This window comes from Oryzias latipes, chromosome 20 (genome assembly GCF_053564925.1).
Source record: "Oryzias latipes strain Hd-rR chromosome 20, Olatipes_Hd-rR_3.1".
Lineage (NCBI taxonomy): Eukaryota > Metazoa > Chordata > Actinopteri > Beloniformes > Adrianichthyidae > Oryzias > Oryzias latipes.
This window is the reverse complement of record NC_136256.1, coordinates 12,553,688-12,566,497: the sequence shown is the minus strand read 5'-3', so window position 1 is coordinate 12,566,497 and position 12,810 is coordinate 12,553,688. Positions and strand designations below refer to the sequence as shown.

General features: G+C 42.5%; 1 protein-coding gene and 1 long non-coding RNA gene across 3 annotated transcripts in view; one reads left to right on the top strand and one right to left on the bottom strand.

The window, feature by feature from the left end:
- LOC144988369 (uncharacterized) overlaps positions 1-9,487 on the bottom strand; it is a 40,089-nt gene extending 30,602 nt beyond the window's left edge. Inside the window, exon 1 of the long non-coding RNA XR_013652256.1 lies at positions 9,347-9,487. This is a non-coding gene — a long non-coding RNA (uncharacterized LOC144988369). The remainder of the gene's footprint in view (positions 1-9,346) is intronic.
- Positions 1-12,810, top strand: part of LOC101161760 (partitioning defective 3 homolog) — a 409,769-nt gene that overhangs the window by 133,727 nt on the left and 263,232 nt on the right. Inside the window, exons 4-5 of one of the 2 annotated variants that reach the window (XM_023950353.2) lie at positions 3,837-4,021; positions 10,117-10,254. In XM_023950353.2, coding sequence (XP_023806121.1) covers positions 3,837-4,021; positions 10,117-10,254 — 323 coding nt within the window. The remainder of the gene's footprint in view (positions 1-3,836; positions 4,022-10,116; positions 10,255-12,810) is intronic. The other variant, XM_023950354.2, reaches the window with a different exon arrangement.

The following is a 12,810-nucleotide window of genomic DNA, read 5'->3' as shown; positions in this document are numbered from 1 at the left end:
TTTGGAACAATGCTTATTTAAAAAAAGAAAAAAAACTAGAAGAAAACAAGCAATTGTTCATTAAGCAAAATTTAATTGCTTTCTTTACTAGTAAAACAATTCATCATTCATTTGATTCATTCACTTTTTTTCTAATTTAATGCCAGACTCAAGCAGGATGCAGCCCGAAATGTAAAGCCTTAGTCACAACTGCTCTTACGGATAGATAAGATTCAAGATTCAAAGATTCAAGATTCAAGATTCAAAGAGTTTATTGTCATGTGCACAGTAAAGAACGGGTTTCCCTGCACAATGAAATTCTTTCTTTGCTGTCTGCTCCGAATGCCCAAAAGTATAGAGGAAACAAAAACAATTCACTCACATCATACACACAAAAACACAAGATGTCGAGTGGCTGTTGCAAAAGTGCAAATGTGCAAAAGTGACAGTGACAGTAGCAGCAATTAGGGTAAGCAAGGTGCAGTTTGTTTTTTCCAGACTCCAGTCAGCTGTTAAGGAGTCTGATGGCAGAGGGAAAGAAAGAGTTCTTGAGTCTGGTGGTCCTGCACTTCACACTCCTGTACCTCCGTCCTGAGGGGAGGAGAGTGAACAGTCCTCGTTGCGGGTGGGTGGGGTCCTTGATGATGGAGGCAGCTCTCCTGCAGACCCTGCGTTTGTAGATGCTCTGCAGCGAGGGAAGAGGAGTCCTGGTGATCTTGGACGCAGTCTTTACCACTCTCTGCAGGCGTTTGCGGTCCGCAGCGGTAGAGCTGCCGTACCACACTGTGATGCCGCTGGTCAGGATGGACTCAACCATGCAGCTGTAGAAGTTGCTGAGGATCTTCGGGGACATGCCGAACCTCCTCAGCCTCCTCAGAAAGTACAGCCGCTGATGAGCCTTCTTCACCAGCTGTGAGGTGTTGAGTGTCCAGGTGAGGTCCTGGCTGAGGTGGACCCCCAGATATCTGAAGCTGCTCACTCTCTCCACTTCCAGACCTCGGATAAGAAGCGGCTGATGAGGGTTCCTCCTCTCCTTCCTCATGTCCACTATCATCTCCTTTGTCTTGTCTGTGTTGAGGGTGAGGTTGTTGTCCTCACCCCATGTCACCAGACTGGCCACCTCCCTCCTGTAGGCTGCTTCGTCCCCGCCAGTGATGCGTCCTATCACAGCGGTGTCGTCTGCGAACTTTAGGATGATGTTGTCCTTGTGAGAGGCCCCACAGTCATGGGTGAACAGGGTGTAGAGGATTGGGCTGAGAACACAGCCCTGTGGTGTGCCAGTGTTTGTGATGATGCTGGCTGAAGTCCTGTTCCCTATTCTGACAGACTGAGGCCTGCCAGTCAAAAAGTCCAGGAGCCAGTCACAGATGATGGGATGTATTCCAAGGGAGAACAGTTTGTGGGTGAGCTTGTGGGGAACAACCGTGTTGAAAGCAGAACTGTAGTCAATAAAGAGCATCCTGATGTAGGAGTCTTTATTCTCCAGGTGTGAGAGGGAGGTGTGCAGTGCTGCAGCGATGGCGTCTGAGGTGGACCTGTTGGGCCGGTATGCGTACTGCAGGGGGTCTAGTGTGTCTGGAATGCTGCTCTGGATGTGGGTCAGCATCACCCTCTCAAAGCACTTCATAATGATCGGAGTGAGTGCTACTGGCCTGTAGTCATTCAGGCAGGTGGGAGGGCTCTTCTTGGGGAGGGGAACAATGGTTGTGGTCTTGAAGCAGGAAGGGACCACTCTTTGGCTGAGGGACAGGTTGAATATGGAGGTGAGAATGTCTGTCAGCTCGTTAGCACATGCTCTGAGGGCTCGTCCAGGAATGTTGTCCGGACCGGTTGCCTTGCGGGTGTTGATCCTCCTCAGGGCTTTGTTTACCTGGGCTGATGAGACGACTGGTGGGGGTGAGGGGGGTGTAATTGTCCAAGAGTATAATGGTCCCTCCGTGTGGGGGGTGGACGTCTCAAAGCGGGTGTAGAATGCATTGAGCTCGTCGGGCAGGCTGTCTGCAGCACTGATGGTGCTGGTGCTGCTTCTGTAGTCCGTGATGTGCTGTAGGCCCCTCCACATGCGGCCAGAGTCAGCAGTAGAATAGAAGCCATCCAGAGTGGCTGCAGCTTTAAACACATCCCAGTCTGTTGTCATGAAACAGTCCTGCAATGTGCTCTCAGTCTCAGGGGTCCAGAGTTGAACCTGTTTGGTGACTGGATTAGATTGTTTGAGTCTTTGTCTGTAGGCTGGGTACAGAAACAAAGAGATGTGGTCCGAGTGTCCAAAGTGGGGGCGGGGTGCGGCCCTGTATGCACCCTTTATGTTCGTGTAAACATGGTCCAAGATGTTCTTGTCACGAGTGGGAATGTTAACATGCTGGTAATATCTGGGAAATACGGTCCGGAGATTGCACTGATTAAAGTCGCCCGCAGCAATAAAAACAGCATCAGGGTGAGCTGTCTCTAGAGCGCTGATGACGTCATATAGCTCGCCGAGAGCCGCTGCAGTGTTGGCTCGCGGGGGAATGTAAACAGCAGCTAAAAACACGGCTGTAAACTCCCTTGGCAGGTAGTAGGGACGGCACTTTAGCAACAAAAACTCCACATCAGGCGAACAGTGCTGGTGAACAGTCCGTACGTCCCCACACCACGTGTTGTTGATAAACACACACACGCCGCCCCCCTTCGCTTTACCGGAGGCTGCTGTCCGGTCTCCCCGATGAATGGAGTGCGTCTGTAGCTGCAGAGCGGAATCTGGGACGTTTTCCGAGAGCCACCAGCAAATAAGGGCTATTTGCTGGTGAAAAATGGGCAAACCTATAGGGGTACACAGGTGGTCCTCACAAAAGTCTTAAATCGTTTGATGAGTCAGTTGAGCGAAAAGGTTGTTGAATATTTCTTTCTATGGGTATGTTGTAGGCGACAGGTTGTAGCAAACTCTTTTACATTTCATAAAGAAAGCGAGACACAGACATGTCGAACAGATTTTTTTTCTGAACCCCCCAAAAACTGCTCAAAGAAGCCCATTAGAGCTGATCACATGATAAATGCCAAGACTGTTGGGAATGAAGAAATTAGACAATCAGAGTGTAGTTTGTGTGGAACGTCCCATACACACCCCGTAAGTGCGGTCAGTACTCACACCTTAATAATGAATAGAATGTGGCTTTTGTATGATAGCATCATTGTGTTCACTTTTCGGCGTATCCCGTCAGGGCTCACCACAGCCAATCAGCTTTCACCGATTCGCACAGGTGGTTTGGCAGAGGTTTTTTACGCCACATGCCCTTCCTGACACAACCCTGTATTTTATCCGGGGTGGGGACTGGCACAGGGAGACCCGGACTTGGGCCCCTTTGTGGCTACATAGTTAGGCCGTACCGCGAAGGGTCTTGCTTAAGGCTGGATTAAGCTCATTGCGCCTCCGGGAAGCGAAACCTAGGTTCAGTCCTACACCCAACTGAGCTATCCAGCCGCTATCACCTGTACATCACAAGTGCGTGCAACTTACTATAGCATTAAGTGTGCTACACGATACACTGGTTTTTGTGTACTATTCTTATTTGATTGCTTAAAATAAACAATTTCAAATCAAATCAAACTTCCCACAAACAGCAACCGTACTTAGCATATTCATGATGTGCCTTGAAGTGGCTTTACGAGCCACTCAAGATTTGACTGTGCCTCTCTACGACCCTCTACAGGCCTGGACAACCCAAAAACCTGCAGTACTTGTGGGTACTGGTGTATGTGACTAAGGCTTAAAACAGGGCCTATTTGGTCTGTTGTTGCAAGAACGGAACACTTTTAACCAAAACTTCTGTTTCAATTTATCATTCTGACGTTTTGCTTTCTGTCTGCCTCCTGCGCCGTAGGCATGGCCCTCAACGTCCGCCGCAGCAGCGACCCCTCCCTGTCTGGCCTTCCTCCAGGTGAGGTCCCAGATGTTCAAGAAGAACCGTCCAGAAAGAACCCATCTTGCTGGTCCACAACAACTGGTTTTCAAAAGTTGAACCATAAGCCGAGTGCAAGTTCTGGCACAAGCAGCCTGGAGCAAAAGGTAATGTATCCCCAGCATTTGTCAAACAGTTGTTAAACCTGAGTAAAACTGATTCAAACTGAGACTTGCCCAGCAGTTATTTGCTGCAGAGGAGCAGATGTATTGAGCTGCACCAATTATAGGATGAGAGATGGTCTCAGAAATCCTCTCACCTTCTGAAGTCTGTTTTTCAAATCACTTACACCTTTCTTCTCTGATTTCCATCTTTCCCCTTTCTGTCAGCCACATCAAAGAGATGGGACATATGCTGCTCGGCTGGCAGGCTTCCAGCGGCGGCATAGATAATGTGAAACTAGTTACTTCTGATAAAACCACTTTTTATCTCAAGTAAAGAAAAAAAAAAGAATAACAAGTTTGATCCATTAAACCCTTTTCTTATTTTTTCCCACATTCTCCCATTTTCTTGACTTTTAAAGCCCCTGATTATAAAATCCTTTTGAAGAAATAAAAGTCAAGATCTCTGAGCATGAACATACTTCTTGAATTCTCAAAAATATAACGGGACCCAATTAACTTTTCAAAACGACTGACAGTCAAAGGTCCTTAAATACCTCCTTTTGTAGAAATGTTTTTTGTTAAAAAAAAGACTATTTATTATACTTAAAGATGAATAAAAAGGCTGAGAGCTTGCTATCTCAAAAAGCGTTGTAGCAGATGAAAAGTATCTTTTTCATTGAATCTTCTATTTTTTCGTTAAAAAAGGAATCAGAACTTTCATTTAGGTTACGCTTCCTCGTAAAGACAGATGTTTAATTCGTAAGTGCATAGTTCAAAAAAAAGGATGACTTCTTCTCCACAAAAACTGTAGAACAAAAATCTTAGACAGATTTGGGATCCAATCGGTTGTTGTTCATCTTCTGGCATATCAATCCAGGTGTTTGGCAGAGATTTTTAAACCGGTATTTGATTTGATTGATTTTACCCGTGCTGGGGACCGGCACAGGGAGACCCAGACATGTGGCTACCTAGTTAGGCAGTAGCGTGAAGGGCCTTGCCTAAGGACCCACACTGGATAGAGCTCATTGTGCCCCATGGAAATCAAACCCTGTTTTCCTATTTGCCAGTCTTGCACTTAACTAACTGAACCTTGGATCCAGCCTATACAGTAATACTTTAATTTGTCTAAAACCCAAAAGATGCCGAAGCATAAATTGCAGAACTGACAGACTCATCAACAGCTTCTAACTTCTTACTGAATACTAAAGCTAAACTGTGATTAACGGTTAGGATGGTGTTGCTTCCATGTGGAATTGGACATTTCATGCGTTGGACCTGTTGGATGTGTAACACTACTGTGCAGTCTCTTTAATCTTTTGTGGCCGTATGTGGAGTAAAAAGTGAGAAACGGATGTAGTAGGGGGCCAGGCTGGTTGATGGTGAATGTTTTTCTTTTGTTTATTTGTATTTTATTATATTGTTTTTACTTTCACACTTATCGTCCCAGGAAATGCTGTTTCACTCTGTAATTCAGTGGAATGAAGGGCAAGTGACAGTAAAGCTTTGATTAATTGATTAAGTTTTTGATTGGAAAAAAATGTTCTTCGTGCTAGTTGATGAACCATACTTTCTTCTATCATGACACTGAAGCCAAAGAATATGTAGTACTGTCAAAGACACCATGCGGAATCATTTCAAAACAATGTAAAACCTGTTTTAGCAAATATTCTCATTGGTAGGTTTAATTTGCACCCAGGTTTGATTCGCAAAAATCAGTGTTTTTTGGTTTATCGCAGGGGTTACATTCTAAAAAGGACAAACAATAGGTAAAAACTACAAAGTAAGAGTACAAATATTTTAAGCCTGTAAAACCCCTCACTACACACTTTATACACTTTTCTCAGACAGACAGGAACATATTTACACTTTTCTCTTTTGTTTAGACTCTCAAAGTTAAAACCTTCACAAAAAATAAGTCCAGTGTTATAGAATTAAAAAACAGAGATCTGATAGCGATCAAGATTTATGTAGCTTTGGTAAACTGAAAGTGAACTCTGGTCCATTAAAAAAAAAAAAAAAATATATATATATATATATATATATATATATATATATATATATATATATATATATATATATATATATATATATTTTCATGTTAATCAGAGATTAAAAAAACAAGCAGATTTTCTTCTTTGTGTGTTTTCTTTTGACACTGCCCCCTAGTGATGAACATCTGGAACTGTTATATTTTTCTTGACAGTTGGGCCCAGTTTGCTTCAGCCTTTGGTTTTATTACAAAACAACCCTATAACTCAGACTGCAGAACCAACTGCAAACAAACCAGATAAGGCAGTGGAAATGATTAGCCATCTCTGCCTTTTAAAACGGAGTTCACGGGACCAATCTGGTGTGAAAGCAACCTTACATGAACATTGTTAAAAAGAGAAATCAGTTCCAAAAAAAACCATATTACACACACAATAAACAAAGCGTTGCTGTCTTACATCATTTCCCCTTCCACGATAAAATGCAGTCATCCATGTTCTATCAAGTTCTCTGAGTTTAAAGGCAGCTGAGTGAGGCGCAGTTCTGCTAAATCTACACAACATTTGCCCGTGGGAGCATTCACTCATCAGATAGCACTTAACAGTGAATTTAAAATACACAATCGAAAGGAATCAGGCTTTTGACTCAACACTGTTGATTTACTGTTGCTCCTCTGGTATCTTAATTTATAAGCTTTTATGGTCAGATGTGTCGTAAAAGTTTGTGAAGAGATCATTGCTGCAGTCTCTCTCAGACTGTGATGCCTATCAAGCTTGTCTGTGTCTGAGTCCACATGTTCAGCTCAGTTTTACTGTTCTGTCTGCTTCCTCAGACCCCTTCACGCCACATTGAGTTGTACTAAAACACACATGGTTTATGACGGGATGCATTTTTCTCCGCTGGATTCTGATTCCCCCTACAATAGTTTTTTTTTCTTTTCTTTCCTTACTGAGTTTCCTTCCTTCACTTGTTTTATAGCCTTCCTGTTTATATGGATGGTCTGTTTTAGTTAAAAAATACATATGTTTGAAATGTTATGTCTATTTTCAGAAATCTAAACCAATTTTTATTGGTCTATAGGACCAGTAGGGTCAATTTAAATCCATCCTTCCAATTTCCCCATCCACCCATTCATTTTCTAAACCAGCTTCATCCTAGTTGAGGTTGCTGGAGCCTATCCTAGTTACTGTTGAATGAAGGTAAGGCAGACTCTGGATAGTTTGCAAGTTTAGCACTGGACCACATGTAAACAAACTTAAGGGATCATCAGGAGTTAGCAATCAACCTATGAAGCATGTTTTCTGATTGTTGGAGGAAACTGGAGTGCATGGAGTAAGCCGTTGCATTCACAAGGAGAAAATGCAAACTCCACATAGAAATGTCCTAGTTGGGATTTGACCAAGGCCCAGATTTACATCAAAATCAAATAATGTGAAAAAAATTCTTTTAAATCATGTCTGGAATCTAATCTGGTGTGTTTGGGTACCAAATCTTCAGAATCCTGCTTATGCTAGAGATTCTGTGGAAGTTCAACTATGAAACCTTAGGAAGGTAGCTTTTATGTAGTGACAAAGCTCATCTGCGCCTAATTTAACAAAAACAATTCTTTTAATTAAAGTTAAAGTCCCATTAGTTTTCACACACTCAGGTGTGTGAAATGTGTTCTCTGCATTTGACCCATCCTCTGAGGGAGTAGCAAATTTAAGCTGCCATGCTCAGGATCTATTTTGTGGTTAAACTCCAAATCCAACCCTTTAATGCTAAATGTCAAGGTGGGAGTTATTGGGTCCCATTTTTAGAGTCTTTATTATGACTTGACCATGGATTTGAACCTACGACCTTTGAGGTTCAGTCTTCCACTTGGCCACTAAGTTTATAACAGCTTGGATTTAGATCTGGGGTAGGTGAGGGGTGAGAAAAGAACATTTTATTTTACACCACATTAGTAATATAGCATTTCTCAGTCAAGTATAGAGTTTGCAATGGTGGCAAGCGAAGAAAAAGTGCAGGGCCTTCAGTAGGGCCAAACTGAACTCACAGAAAGTGACAAAAGTAAGCAAATTCTTCTTTAACAGTCCTGGTACATCGCCTGTCCATCCTGGGAGAGGATCTCTCCTTCATGTGGAAATTCCTGAGGTTTCTCCTTTTTTTCCCCTGGAATCTTTTTTTTAGCAGTTTTACCTTACCAAGAAGGCGGGTCTAAGGGCAGAGATGCCCAGTTTAGTTTCTTTTAGCAATCACTGTTGTATTTTATAACTGATTTTATTTTTGTACAATTAGTAAGGCCTGTTGAGACAATGGTATTGTAATATTGGGCTACAGAAATAAAACTGAATTGAATTTATGTGGGAGTTTGATTGACAGGTTGGTGGTTCAAATCCTCTTAGTCTAGATAAGGTCATGGGGTCAGGGTGCCTACCAGTGTTTTCCCCTCATTTTTCTATCTCTAATGTGCTGTCTTTGAAATAGTTTTGCCATGTAGAAAAAAATTAGCCCTTTACTAGATAATCAAAGATTAATGCTATGTTTCCGACGGGCTCAGAAACGTGTGCACCACGTTTCTACACGTCTATTCTAGTCTATGTAAACATGTTTCGGACCTCCCCGTTCAAAAGTTTTGCGTTCACTTCTTGGATTTTAGGCTCTATGTACAATTGAACACGCGTTGACAGGTAAACCAGTGAAACTTTAACCGATCAGAGAATTCGGTAGTATCTCCTTTTTAATACAAGGAAGTACTAACCATTTGAAAATCGATCCTGAAGGAGAAATTAATCATTGCGGTTTGTGCTGGACAGGAATTCTACAACACCAAGTCTTTCATATATAGTAATAGAGCTGTGAAAGAAAAAGCCTGGAGGAAGATTTACGAAATTTGCACTGTTTTTACACTTTGCACCAACTCTTTTCCCACTGTGAGTACATGTGCTAGCATCTGGTAGCGACCGTATAGCGTGAATGTTGCCAAGCAGAATTCTGGATTTGGATGTGTGTGTGGAGACAGGACAGCCGGGACCACAGTTCAAAAGGGGAGCACAAAGAGTTTATAAAAATGAGGGGTGTTGGCTTAGTCTCTTTTTGCTCTGTCTGTAAAAAATAGAAAAACCCAGAGAGAACCTAAAAAACTAAAACACCAAGCTCAATAAAACCCCTAAAAACATGCAATCAGTAAAAAAATAAATAACGAGCAAAATTTAAAATACGGCACTGGTGACGACATAAAATCACCCCCGGGTTATCCAAAAGAGAGGTAAAAACAACAGAGGGGTACTTAGTTAAAAGAGTGGCGGGTCACAACCACACCCCTCTGCGTTCCAATATCGCCCCCCCCCCTCTGACCACTGTCTGGCTCCTGGCTCAGCTGCTCCTCTGCTGCAGGCCAGTGCTCGTCCGTCCGACTCGCAGGGCGACCTGTTCTGGCACCGCTTCACCCAGAGCTGAGCGTTCCTTCGAGGGTATTCCTCCGCTGTCGGTCCGGCGCCTGCTCCTCCCACAGCAATCCTCCCCTGTGTCGGTCCCGGCACTTGCTCGTCTGGTGGCTTCTTAATCCGCAGCGCAGTCTGGCTCTTCCTGACATTTAGAAGAATCACCCCGCCGCCTTTTCACTTCAGAGCTTGTCCTTGTCCTCTCATGTGCCACTGTTCCTTAAAACCAGTCTCATTTGCTGGCCCCCAGTGCACACCTGTGTCCAATCATGCTTCAATTAGGTGGCCCCTTCAGGGGCCTTAGGATTTAAAAAAACACAAGCAAAAAAAAATAAAAATAAAAACAGTTCACCCTGTTACATGAACACCATATGCCAAAATCACATCCAAAACCCATTCTTCAGTGCATTCTTGAACACACAACACGTTTTTATTTTTATTAAGAGCAATAGGCTACCGTAGCGTACTTTATAACACACATTTGGAGTGTCACTCTGTGCCCCTAAAACCAGGATTTTATGCTTCCTCCTTCATCAAATAAGTTAGGAATATGGAACTCTGATCCGTTTTTTGGTCCAGATTAATATCACTCCATTCATCATCAAAGAATGGCAAGGTTTCTGCTTTTGCAGAAATATTATTCATTCTATTTTCACAGTTCCATCACTCTGCTTTGTTTTACAGGAAAGAGTGGCACATGCGTACAGGAGTCTTCCTCGCGATGCAAGTGGCTGGACCACTCAGTTTCAGAGGGAAATAACCCGGTCTTCCCTCAGCGCCAACCACCCTATGGTAGATCGATGGTTTGACCGCCAGGAACAGGTGACCGAACATAAAACCAACTTAAATCCGTCCTTCTTTAGACTTGGGGATGAAGGTTTATTGTATTAACAGTTATGGGTGGAAGATGCCACCTTATTAAGTGGATCAAGTTTTCGTAGCAGTTTTCTGCTAATTTTACAGCTCGTGTTTTCTTCCATCAATAGATAGTCTTGAAAACAAATTTTTAGCCAACACGTCCTCTCAAAGGTTTTCCTTGCCATTCCTTAGCAGTTTAAACATCCTTTCTTTTCCTTTTAAAAGAAGAATACAACTCCAGTTTGGTTTTCTCCGTGCACAAAAATCCCAGTTTTGCTTGTAAATCACTTCACCCGTACCAGAAGAAGGGCTCTGGCGCTGTTTTAAAGCAGCTTTAAAGTCGCTGTTTACGCACATCTACCTTTATTGTTCGATAAAGAGAGCAGTGTGGTTTAAATCCTGTCAACACAAAAAAAAAAGTAGTCAGCTGTGACCAAAAATCTATGTTACTTGAAGTACAATTGCTGGGAAAACTTGACAACGCGGGCCAAAAGATTCTGACTTGCTTTACTAACTGGATGCACCGATGAATTTGTCTGTTTGACAGGCAAACTATCCGTGTAATTTGTTTGCCTTTGATGAATACGCACATTAAACATTTCTAGCAGGGCGCTCAAGAGATTGGGACAAATAAAAAGACCAACATACTGTAGCAATATGACTGATTAAACATGTTGAATTGACTCTTTTCACATCTATATTCAGCCTGTCTGAGAAGCAGGTTAGCAGGAACAAAAGGCCATGGAGAAAGCACATCTTTATTGCACGTGTTAATACTTTCTTGACGATCAGAGGCAAAGATTTGGAAAACACTTTACCAAATCAGTGTGGGAATCTTGGAACTTCTAGATTAATTCTTTTATTCTCAAGAATTTTAAACATTAATATCTACATTCGTAATGTATGGCCGCCCCACAATGCCAACATAGTGCTACTCTTTTTCCATTGTTGTCATGGAAATGCAAGATGGGTATTTGAGCTCCTTAATGCCATCTGAGCCTCTTTGGTATCTGTTACTTTGGTGCAATTGTCATGTCAAATCGTTTGGACCAATACATCTACATTCCTATATGACATTATGCGTTTTGTGCTTCCTAAAGAAAAGGAAGTTGTACTTTTAGTGATTTCAGACACGTCTTCTCACTTTGCACCTCCTTGCTCTGTTGGCACTTCATGATTGACTCGGTTGGCGACTACTCCCTCTGCTCCACACTCTGTCAAAAGAGGAAGAAAAATATGCTCCCTTTAAAAGTTATTAAAAGTGACAGAGTCTCTTTGCAGGGAGAGCAGAGATGACCTTGGGGGGGGGGGGGGGGGGGGGTGAACATGCTCAGCCTAATGAGCAGAAGACTTCCCCCAGTTTGTGTGTCAGTCTCCACCCATCACTGTTGTCTTCCTGCTCTAGCATAGGGAAAATGAAGAGAAAAATACTGATTAAAGGATGCAGAGACGAGAATCAATACTGTCGGTTGGCGTTGGAGAAGTTTACATTTGATCACCGGCATGCTTAGCTAGCTACGTTATTGGCTTTCTGTTGTTTTCTTTCAAAAGTATTCCTCTCCATCAGACATTTTGATGTCTCCTGAAAAACTAACCTTTGAACCAAGTCATAAACAACATATTTGCAGCAAGACATACTGTACATTGTTTTATATGTTGAACAGTTTACAAGTTGGGTTTAGTGGAAAATCTAAATAAACCAAAACCAATATAGTAGATGATTTTTTTACAATGTAGTAGTCTGTTTGTACTGATAACTACATTTTTACAGCAATTGTGACACTTTGGTAAACTAGAAATAGGTTTTGCGTTTTTTACATCTTATGTATGATTTTGTACTAAAACATGACGTCCAGTTTGAGAAAACTCAAGTTAGGTTAGTTCCTCAGATAGCCGGTAGGTGGCTTGTTATTTTGGCAAGTAAGTTGAATTCAATGCAAGAAGACATCAACGTCCAGAACCGGAAGTCCATGACTGGAATCGAAATCCCATATCACCCCCCAAAAAAACTTTATTTTAATTGGCGACCCTAAAAGTTAAAAAAAAAATCTTTTTTAAGCTTTAGTAAAAAGTTTTTCTACAATTCTCAAAACTTTTGGGTTTAAAAAAAAAGAAAAAAACGGCTGAAACCCACCATCCAAAAGAAGGCAGGGTCAGTGCACACTCCATACAGCACAGCCCGAGGCAGGGAGGCTTCGATTAGGAGGCAAATGTAGTTTTGAGTAAAGACTGGTTAGGTTTAGGCCTGTAATCCCTGGTAGGGGTATGACGATAACTGCATCACCGCAGTTTTTTTTTTTTTAAGTTCTGCATATGGTGCGATATTGTAACAATAATAAACACATTAAACACATTCATCTTTGCTGATAATTTACTCTTTCTGGTAGTCCTGTGTTCAGACTTCAAGGGTTTCTGGGGGAAACCTTTTATTATTGGTCTCCTTCACTCCCTGCACTGCCCGCGACTCTCACACCCTCTAGCCGGCACGCGCTCCCTCCTCTTACACACACGCGTGCGGTT